This window comes from Etheostoma spectabile, chromosome 1, assembly GCF_008692095.1.
Source record: "Etheostoma spectabile isolate EspeVRDwgs_2016 chromosome 1, UIUC_Espe_1.0, whole genome shotgun sequence".
Taxonomy (NCBI): domain Eukaryota; kingdom Metazoa; phylum Chordata; class Actinopteri; order Perciformes; family Percidae; genus Etheostoma; species Etheostoma spectabile.
In genome coordinates, this window is record NC_045733.1 from 25,899,764 (window position 1) to 25,910,977 (window position 11,214).

Below are 11,214 nucleotides of genomic sequence, written 5' to 3' on the forward strand. Positions count from 1 at the left end.
AATGTCTTGATACACAGTCATTTCAGTAGTCGATTTGTTTGATTCAAAGTACAATTTAATTTGTTTTGCAAGTTGTTATGACCAACCACCAAGTCTTGTGTGCAGCTTGGTCAGAAGACTAAAGCAGAAATATTGTGTCTCTAATTAGCCTCTTTGTGAAGGAAATGGTGATGAGTGAATGACCACCTCACTGAAGAAGAGTTACTAATGTTTTTATATTTTGAACTTAACGAACAAAAAGAACTGAATGCCCATCTTCTTGTGGCACATTATGCAAGGATTGCAAACAATCTGAGAAAAATAAACAATGTGTTATAGGGGTGTAATATATATTAGAAATAAATGTCTGCCTCAGATGCACAGCTGGTCCCTGCAAAACATTAAAGTGATGTTTAGTTTTGAGGTTGAAGGCTATTTTTGAAAAGGGTAAAGTCAAAATCCAAAGGAAACAAATATCCCAACAGCCGTCTGCATTTCAGTTGGATATGAACGACCCCCTTTTCTGGAAATAAAAAAAGACGCCCTCCTTTTATTTCAACCCACTTTTATACCGCATTAGGCAACACTCGTGTTGCTGATCACACACCCCCTGCGAATAATGTGTGCAGGTCAAGTACAGCGGGTGTCTTATTTCCACATTTGAGCTGAATTTGACCCCAACTCGTATGTGTTGTATCGCTTTATCAGTCGGCTGTTTATACGCAGTACCGTTTGGTCCGCTGAGTAATCCCTCAATGATATTGGGAGTGTGTTTATCAGTAGGTTTTAGTTTCACCTTGTGGTCTGACACAGGCCTACGGTAGCATTTGAGAGGCGTTCACGGAGCTGTCCAGTGGCAGGTGTCTAATCTGTTTGATCCACAGCCCCACGTTTCTTTACAAGTCTGCCCCTGCAGCAAAGCTCCTGCCAAACTACCGATATTTTCTCCTCGCACTTTATGTAAACTGATATCCAGTAGATGATCAGGCAAGAAGAATTTCATATAAATTTAAAAACTAAGAATTTAATAACACTTTTTAAAACGTCTTCAGTGTTTTTCTAAAAGCTCTAGTTCGGCCAGTGCTCGTAAATATGTGTAGGCCTGTGCGTAAACGTCTGTTAGGTTATATTTTAATGGTTAATCCTGCGCCATTAATTAATATTGCATCGTTTGCTTTCTAAATATCCCTCCACTTACATACTGCAAAACAAAATAGTACTGTTGAGTTACGTGCCGTTACCTGATAAACCCAGGCTGCACACATATAATTACAATAATAAAGGGCTTATACGGGCCACAGATGCCAGATTTAACTTTCAATTCATTAGATCCTACCGTTCCCAAAAGTGTCGAAAACAAACAAGAAATCACGGTTTACTCTTGTTATTCATTAGTCTTATATTAGGACTATTTTCAGTCACCACAGAAAGTCTCCCTTAAGGCACCAGCGCACCGAAGTACACACGTAAATGTCGCATTCTACTTTTGGAGTACTGTATGCATAAGTCGGCAGAGAAGCTGTTGTTGCAGGTCTGCTGTAGATGACAGCATGTTTTATCATCAGCTTCTATTGATAGAGCGACACATACACATAGTCTACTAATTATGCCTGAATTCGATTTTAGACGGTTGGGCGAAAATGTACTCGACTTGTTCAGGTCTAAGCAGGGTCATTTAATAGTTAATTTACTACGTTGAAATTAACCGTGAGTCGCGGCCCTCGGAGTTCATATATGGAAGGGAAAAAAAAAAGTTTAATTGATATGACGACAGAAATAAGAAGCATTGTTCCAAACATCCCGGATTTTGCTACTGAACGCTCAACAGTAACAAAGTCGGAGTGAAGGGTACAGACCTTATTCTCCTCTGTTCTATTATGCTTCTTCTCCTGTCGGATTATTTCCCCCATTTTCACACGTGGGAACGGTTTCACCCCTACTTAGTATTCTCACATTGTAGCAATCCCAACAATGAACCAACACGCCATTCAAGCGGAGTGGAAGGCAGGGACCAAGTTGTATAAAGTTGCAGAGAACATCTCCGCTGTAGGCTACCATGCCTCTGAGGAAGGGTTGCGCATTCTCTCGCTCCGCTTCTTCAAGTAATGGGGTTAATCGACTGGCTTTCATCACGCCCAGGAATAGAACAAGGATAATCAACGACCATATAGAGCTTTTTTCCTTCTTCTTTTTCAACGCAGTAGTGACCGTGTGAGCTGAGTGGCATCAACAAAGCTGTCTATAAATGCTATAAAAATATAATATCTGCTTTAAATACTTACATTAAACCATTACCTTTCCATCATGGACATCTTGATAATGAAATTATATGTATTATTATTATTAATAATAATAATAATAATAAATAGGCTATATACAGTGCAAATAATTCATGCAGAATCTACAGTAGTTTCAATTGCCCCTCCACACACACACACACACACACACACACACACACACACACACACACACACACACACACTCACACTAGGTGATTTGATAAACAAAAGTTGAGAGGAGAGAGAGCTGGGTGATACATTTGAGCATGCTTAAAAAAATAAGATACAAATGCTAATACTAGGCTATACAAATAATATCTCCTGCAAAACAGCCTTGTATATAGGCTAAAAACTCAAATATCTGAAGGTGTTTCAATAGTAAAAGAAAGAAGACAACCATGTCTAATTTGGCAGTTTAGTTGATGATAACCCTCCTAGCATTCCCCTTGTATTTTTAAATTAAGAAAGTTAATCAGAATAACATTATCACCCAGTTCTCTCACTCTCTCGCTCTCTCGCTCTCTCTCTCTCTCACACACACACACACACACACGCACACACACACGTCATATGAAAACCCCATTTGACGTCAAAGTCACAGTATTTACCTAGTCCCACCGCAGAAAAAAAAGTGTTTATATTGTCCCTGTGAAACATTACTTCTTCAATCAATTCTGAGAAAACAATGCGATCTGTAATAAAAACTGTAATATTCTCTGAGGGGACATTGCATCGAACAGTTCAATCCCCAGGGGATCAGCAACGAAAAAACATAATTATGCTATTTAGCCGGCTGATGTGTCGCAATCACTGCTCCAGCACACTCTGTCAGATTAAAATAGAGGGCCCGAGTAGAGGACATTAAGGCTAAGGGAATTATAGAAACCTCCGGGGAGATTTCAAATTGGAGAAGGGGAAAGTAAACTATAGAGATTAATGGCAGCCATAAACAAGAGCATGCTGTCCCACTTCACTGGAGGTCAACAATAACGACATTAATACAAATAATAATGATAATAATACGACTGCTACTAATAATAATAACAATAATAATTATTATGTGTACTTTAAATGCACTTCTATAACCCCTGAATAAACTAATATTAAAAACAACCTATGTCATATCCAAAAAAATGTAGGCCCATGCATAAAGCTTAGTGGCATATAACTGTTCCAATAGAGAGAAAGCTTCAACATAATATAATAATAATAATAATTAATAATTAAAATCTATTTGTTTTTTTTTCTTTGAACGTATAGCTCCAGCTTTAATAAACCATCAGCAAAAGAATAAAACAAACCTCTCTTCAGTGTGCCTGGGAAATATCCTCTTCTTTTTTTTGTCTTACTTTTTTTTCTGCATGTTGGTCAAGTATGTAATTACTGCCTTTTTTTTATTTTGTATCCACTTCTCAAAGTTGCTATAATCCTCAAAATAACTGTGTTCATTTTGCGTGCCCCATTGGCTCCACTTCTTTTTAAGCAGGCCATTTGATCAGGGATGGCTTTCTGTGACGGATTAACAAAGAGTCCCCCTGAAATTAGGAGCAAGTGTGACACCTACCTGCAGAACTTGGAAGAGTTAGAGGACAGTGCCTGGCTACCGGCTGCACAGTTCAACCGAACATGTCTGCCACTGCTGTGCATGACAGCGTTCTCCCTTTTCTCCAAACACCAGTGTTTCACATCTAACGCGCCATTAAAGAGCCTCTCTATTAATGATATATAATAGGGCAGTATGTTCTAAATGCATGGTCGCGTCCCTTTTAACAGCTTTGCCACGCCTTGGAAAATAGTAATGAGTTCTAAATTTGGCATAAAATCGAGCTCATTACCGGAGTTCACCACCTGATTGCTCTGCATAAAACACGATAGTTAATTGGGTTAAATGACTGCGCCTCGGTGTTGTTATTATATCAATATCCACTTTTAGAAACGTGCTCAAGTATAAAGAGGCCCTCGTTGTATTCAAAGAGAGAGAGAAAAAAAATAAAACTCGTGATAAACCGTGGACCAAAATATACTTCCGTGTTGTTTCCAACATTTTTTCATTCACAAAAAAAAACCCCTATGAATATTTGCACCATTCAAAACTGAAACTGAACCCTTTTTATTGTTTAGATATATTCCAACATCCTTTTTGCTGAATGAAGGCCTTTTTCTTTCGAGTTTGCCTGGGCTCTCACTGCCATAATATTTTGAAAAGAGAATTACCATAGAGACATCTGTCACGGTGCAAAATGAAATTAATATTTCGTGTAGATTAATTGGCCTTGAAGCTCTTTAGACACATATCAGGCAATTCCAACTGCTCCCCAAAAAATAATCGCTGCACAAGAATATATATTTTTTTCTCCATAATTTACTTCAAAGATAGTGTGTTGTCCATTTTAAATACAAAAATGCTACATTAAATATACATGTTAGTCTTTCATACAAATAGACTCAGGCGGCTGCAGCGGTTAAGACCATTCTTGTTACATTGTAGGATTAACCATTCAGAAACTAAAACTTTTAAGATAAGCATTTACTCAGAAAATAACTGTTCTCAGAATTTGCTTCATCGTGTTCTTTTTTTTTTTCTTCTTTTTTTTTTAATGCAACCACAAAAAAATAAATACAAGTCCGCGGTGAGTGTAAAATAATCAGGTATTAAATGTTTGACATACCTTTCTTTAGTTCATAAGGGGAGTCTTTACAAAGATCTACCTGCGTTTGGCCTCTGACTCTCTGGCTCTCTCTTACCAAAGCCTCTGCCCTATTTAACACAGTCTGGTTTAATCCATTGAAATGTGCCGTGGAGCCCGTGGTTACCGAGCCGTGGTTACTGTGAAGATGTCCAAAACTGCCACCATAGTTCGTGTAGCCGGGGTAGAAAGGGGAGGTGTAGTACAGGGGCCTGGATAGCACCGTGCTGTTGGGGAGCGGGCACTGAGGGGAGGACCGTGATGGAGACGCGTTGGTGCTCATTACTGCGCTCTGACCCAAACCAGGGCAGGCCTGTGGCGTCTCGCCGCTGCTTTTACACCTGTCTGAGGACGTGGCGATCTCCGCAAGGGACCACAGTTTGGGTTTAGGGGCCGAAGGGGGCGAGTGGATAACAGAGGTCACGTTGCTGGTCACCGTACCCGGTGCATGGCTCAAATCTGACGGCTTGTCTTGTTCCGCTAAGGTCTGGTTCCCCCGGGGCACCGCCGAGGGAGACGACGTGGTTGGTTTTGCGGAATCCGGCAGCAACTCAGTAGTCCGCTCCTCCTGGTCTTTTAACTCCGAGTCGCTCAGAAGAGGATCCGTGTCTTTGCCATGGCCCTCCTCTTTAAATCTGTCACAGCCTATATCCCCTGGGTTCAGCAGTTTATGATCTAAAACACAAATAAAGAATAGAGTTACTGCCAAATAAGCGTGACATTAAAAACGTTGATAAAACTGGAACATATGTTTTAGGTGATGGCGAGGCGAGGTGAACACCAATGCAAACCGAAATCGGATGTGTAAAAATAATTAGTCTACTTTTGCACTTTCCCAAAATTATCCTCATAAAGATATGTGCCAAACTAAAAAAAAAAAAAAAAGTTGAATGAAGTGCTCTTCATAATTATGAAAAAAAGCACCAACAGTGTTGCACAAAAATGAACAGTGTGGTACAAATTTAAAATCAGAGCATACAGCGTGTTGACACGTTTCATTTCCAAATATATTTTCGGTATTAAATGTATCATGTCTCCAGTTGTGATAATAAGCCTTCAACAACCGTTCCAAACTGGGATATAATGATCATACAAAGGCAATATTTTTAAGCCGAATACCCGGCGCAATACACCAGCTGTATCCTTATTATGCAGTTAAAGATAAATTGACTGCTAAACACTTTGCGTCACCAGCAATTTCAGCCCCTGAGAAGTCAAACGAGGGGAGTTCAAGGTGATTATTATTTAAAGCAATTGTCCCATTATAAATAATATACCACCATTAAGCAGCAATCAATTTTGCACCCTGAGTGGAAACGACTGCGATGAAAAATTGATATGATTTTTTTGTGCCTTTCCCCCCCCCCCCTGCACCACCGACCTGCTTCTGTGTCTGTGGAGTCTCCCTTGTCGGTGGGCTTGTTTGGCTCGTCGTCGTCGTTTTTCTCCAAATCAATATTCTCGTCCTCCTCCTCGTCCTCGCTCCGGTTCCGGGGGGTCCAGGTCATCTTGTTCTCCTTCTTTAGTCTCCTCCTGGCGTTGGCGAACCAGGTGGACACCTGGGTGAGGGTCATTTTGGTGATGATGGCCAGCATGATCTTTTCTCCCTTGGTTGGATAAGGATTTTTGCGGTGCTCACCGAGCCAGGCCTTCAGGGTGGCAGTGGCGTCCCGGGTTGCGTTTTTACGGTATGCCGGGTCACCATAAGGGTAGGTGCCCAAGGGTGCTGCGTAAGGGTGGTATCCTATTGAGCCGGCCATACCCGTAGTGTGGTCATAGGGTGAACTCTGTGATTCAAAATAAAATAAAAAACAAAGTTCTGTCACGGTCATTTTCTAAATTGCTTCAACACAGCAGGACTTACGGCACAGAGGCATGAAAACACACACGCGCGCGCGCGCACACACACTCGCGCGCGCATGCACACTGGCACACACACACGCACACTCACTCACATATACACGAATACACTAACATTAATCCAGTAGCTCAAGTTTAAAATGAATGTTTATGGTATTTGAAATATGATTGTTGCTTTGCATTTTATTATTATTTAGCCTGCATGATATCAGCATGCAGTAGCTTTCACTCTCGTCATCAAAATTGTATTTTGCAATTATGATAACGTATTGACATTGTTGCACGATGGGCCTTTTTTGCCTATTCTACTGGATCGGTCTTTGCAGTATAGGCCTGTATAGCCAGTTATGTACGACTTACTCATATTGTCATGGTAGCATTCACTTTGAATACAACAGTTTCCCTTCTTTTTTGGGGATCAAAAGTTGCAATATTAAAGTTGTACAATTTGCAAAACTAATATGATGTTAAGCAGTGACCCAAATTGCCATTACACGGCGCGTTGCAGTAAGTTCTACTCGTAGAAGCTTCGGCAGGGCATTGCATTCTTTCTCATAAAACATTCTAATTTACTTAAAAAGCATGTAATAGCACACCACTCCGTTAAATTAGTTCTGTTAACTCAACAACGTGTTTTCTGGACCTGACATTTTGTAATATTATATCCATGCAGTCTTCGGTGACGCACAATACCGCTTGGCTCCGAATGCACAGCGGATATTTAAGGCTTCTTTAACGAGTTAATATCCTCGCTTTGACTTCCTATTAGATTGAATAATCACCTTTAGTTTACTCACCACGTACGAGGTGAATGTGGCAGCTGCTGCCGCGTCTGCAGCACTGTAGGGTAAGTGGGAGTTGTAGCCTGGCGAGGCGCTGGTGAACGCGGTAGATCCGGCATATGGTGCAAAAGCAGATCCCGAAGAGGATCTCCCAAGTTCCTCGGTTCTGGGTCCCGATATCACACTGGTGCTGTACGCAGGACATGAATACAGGGCTAGAGAAGCGGACGGCTGGTACAAGTAGCCTTGAGGATACGCCATGCTGGAGCCCGGAGAATATGAGCCACTTAACTTGCGCACTTTCCTCCCTTTATTTTCTCATGCGCTGCTGTCGGAGCGCATAGAGCCGTGTGTCTGCAGACCCGCTGTCTGTCACCCCCTCTGAATGACAATGGTGAAGGCAAAAAGTAAAAGTGATTAAATAAAAGAGAGGCTTATGATGTTGGATGGATTTTTTTGGTCGCTGCCAGCCAGCCAGCCAGCCAGCCAACTGCTCGTCGGATGTTTTGGTCTGGTCTTGTTGTTTTTCTGTTGCTCCCTTATCTGAGTTGCACCGTCGGTCTCACGCCCGTGCAGAAGTTTTTTTTTACCCGTCGGACGGGGGGCTTTGCTTGGGAAAATGTCCTGCCAAGATGCTAAGTTGAAAAATTGAGGATCCTGACGCCTACTACGCTCCTCCTCTCGGGGTGTAGTCACCGAAGGAAAAGGCAAGCTTTTGCTGGGTAACCACAGCCCTGCCCAAATCCTGATTCTCTCTCTCTCTCTCTCTCTCTCTCTCTCTCTCTCTCTCTCTCTCTCTCCCCCCGTTCCTCTCCCTCGCTCGCCTCCTCCCTCTCTCGCGTTAACTAACAATCCGTTTCATTCTCTATTTCTCTGTTTTTTTCCCTCTTTAACAAGGCTCGTTGCAGTAAGTCTCAAGTGCGCCTGGCAGCCCCCCCTTCGGATGGCGACATCATGCGAGTCTGTCAACTCCCAACTTTCTTCTTTTTTTAAATACGAAGCTTTCACACTTGATCAATAACAAATCGGCTGTTGTTGCCAGGATATGGGCTTGCAAGATACCGTCAGGGATTAAAAAACTCGCTCCACTGCTGCGCTCTCTTGCTGTTATTCTTTCTTTGTGCGTAAAACAAAAGTCGTCATTTTAAGCAAGCACGTTAAATCAGCAGACTGATGCTCCGTGATGTCCGCGCGCCTTGTGTTAAAATCCGCGATGGGAGTTTCAAGTGGATTATTGTGCACGTCGACTTTAACGCCCGACGAATATTGCATCGGTAAGATATGTGACAACTGAGAAGTGAAAGTAAGAGGGCGCAAACAGTAGCTGGCCGGACAACTCCATGAGAGTAGTACGTAAACAAACGTTGCCTTATCGACATTTCTAGCATGTTGGGACTTTTGACGTGTGTTTTTTTTCCAGCGCCGTGTTTAAAAGATTTACTGTTGCGACGGCGAAACACTTTTTGCAATAGATCCTAGAATAAACCAGTCGGATACACACTCCCAGAAAGTCATAAACCCTCAAGCCAGGGTAGATTAGTGCCAACTACACCGAATCCGCCTGGTCCAGTGGATGTAATCTCATTTCATCAGTGCAGATATGTTTCAATGCTTAAATACTGAAAAGCCTAGATGTGTTGTATTTAATATGCCATTGTTATCGGCATTTTTTTAAAAATATTTAATAAACATTAGCCACCTGCTGAAAATGTCTGTTATGTGATGACTCAACAAAATATTAGCCTATTATTGGTATTATTATGCTTTTAGTAGCCTAATATTATTATTGTATTTGTTTTCTAAAAAAAATAAAATCGAATGATAATCTAGAGAGCTTTGATAATTAAAATGAGGTTTGCAACTTTGAAGTTGACTAACGTGGCTTAAAAAAATAAATAGATCAAATAAAAAATAGTAAGTTGTTAAAAATACTATTCGCTATCAGACATCTACAAGCTCATTCTGGTGATTGGCTTTCCAGTTCAAGTCTCCGATAAGCCGAAAGGGATCGCTGTAGGCGCTGCTAAAGAGTGTGTGCACACACACCATCACGTGTTCTTTTCTGCTCTGAAAACCTCTAGAGAGCAAAGAATGATGACGCTGGTACAGTGGGAGCAGACGCACACTTTAAAAGAGAGAGAGGGAGAGGGAGAAATAAAGAAAGAAGGATGGATACACAAAGCTACCCAACAGTATAGCCTAATCAGATGATAGTGATACGAAGAGACCTATTTCACAGCCTCCTGTAGTGTTTAGAAAATCGACTAATTACTGGAACTTTTTCTCACAACAACAGCTACAAGAAGAACCAACTGAATCCACTGCTGCTGACAATTATCCTTACTTATGTTGAGGACAAAATAGCATACGTTAATTGACATGGTTAATTTATCTGATAGGGAAATGATTGTCCGACATGTATATCCCGATATATAATAACAAAAAAATCCACATTTTAGAATGTGCCATGTGAGCTGCTACAACATTGCATGCAGAATTAGTGACATTAATAGTATTATTATTATTGTAAGAGCATAAAAGATGCAACAAGGTTATAGAGAAGAGAGCCTGGCATGCAGCGTCGGTCTCATGTGTGTTTCTTAATGCGTTTTGGTTCAGAGTTGCTCTCTGAAGTAGGAGGAGGACCCATAATTTGAGATCACGGAGCCTATAATAGGAGAGGGTTATGGCAACTGCTTCCACCTCTCAGCACTGCACTGGTAAAGCAGGAGGTGTAGGTGAGTATAGTTTTGCTTTTATGTGGAAAGGTGCATCTGTGTTTTATATGCGTAAAAGTGGGCTGTTCTCACGCAAAGAAAAAGCTGATCCGAATCTAAATCTGTTTCCGTTGTTTTGAGTGTCTGACGCCTTCGTTATCACTTGTTTTCTTCTCTTTTTTTTCTCCCTGAGAGAACAACCTCGGTTTCGACCCATGAAAACTGCTTCATACGTGGCAAAGAAGGAGCGAATGAAAGATGATGCATGCCACTTAAAATGCCTGAGGGAGCAAGTGTAATCTAAATTGGATATAGAGGGTATTATTACACAACATTATGCGTTGTGGCGGACTAATTGCGCGGCTGGGTGAGTTAAACAGTCACTAAATTTCGAGTGGCGGACAGGTTTCTGGAGCGCACAAGGTCAGCTGCACTGCTCCCGAGCCTTTAGTGGTTGGTATACAGGGAAAAAAAAAATGCTTGAAGTATTCATGGGATTTTTAACCATTCTAAATCTGTGTCCTAAACCGATTAGTTGACACCAATTTTTCTTTGATGTATTAGCTGAGGGCTTTTGCCACTTGGAAGCCAATTGAAATTCAAAACAGTTTTCGCTCCAAATGCTTTGGGGAGAACTGCTGCAAATAATGGATGTAATTTATTTTTGACCTTGCATTTTTTTTTTTTTTTGAAGAGTGGGTTATTAAATGATTAAATATATGTACACTATGCCACTTGACTAAACAATTGGCATCATATACAGCTTTATTAGCAATTGTCATCATTAGAGCACAGCAGTAATTTTACCTCTTTTACGTAGGCATTTTAAAATGTGAATGGTATGAAATTGGATGTGATTACACATGTAGTGTTTTTTTTGCACTGTTAACACTGTTACAACGTTGTTTTT

General features: G+C 41.1%; 1 protein-coding gene across 2 annotated transcripts; it reads right to left on the reverse strand.

Moving 5' to 3' along the window:
- Window positions 1-4,352: 4,352 nt before the first annotated feature.
- Window positions 4,353-8,321, reverse strand: irx5a (iroquois homeobox 5a). Of its 2 annotated transcripts, none has more exons than XM_032513533.1 (3): window positions 7,588-8,321; window positions 6,327-6,732; window positions 4,353-5,620 (listed from the first exon to the last, which is right to left on the reverse strand). In XM_032513533.1, the coding sequence occupies exons 1-3, from the start codon at window positions 7,846-7,848 to the stop codon at window positions 4,911-4,913; spliced, it is 1,377 nt and encodes a 458-aa protein (XP_032369424.1). In that variant the 5' UTR covers window positions 7,849-8,321; the 3' UTR covers window positions 4,353-4,910. The 2 variants fall into 2 exon arrangements, with proteins under 2 accessions (XP_032369424.1, XP_032369433.1); XM_032513542.1 differs by having other exon boundaries at window positions 7,603-8,315.
- Between the last annotated feature and the right edge of the window lie 2,893 nt (window positions 8,322-11,214).

Bases quoted from the DNA above. Each gene is read 5' to 3' on its own strand.
- irx5a (XM_032513533.1), bottom strand. From the start codon at position 7,848: ATGGCGTATCCTCAAGGCTACTTGTACCAGCCGTCCGCTTCTCTAGCC. The intron at 6,733-7,587 runs GTGATTATTCAA...TTTGAATCACAG, and splicing joins ACGTGGTGAGTAAACTAAAG to AGTTCACCCTATGACCACAC. The intron at 5,621-6,326 runs GTCGGTGGTGCA...TTTGTGTTTTAG, and splicing joins CTCCACAGACACAGAAGCAG to ATCATAAACTGCTGAACCCA.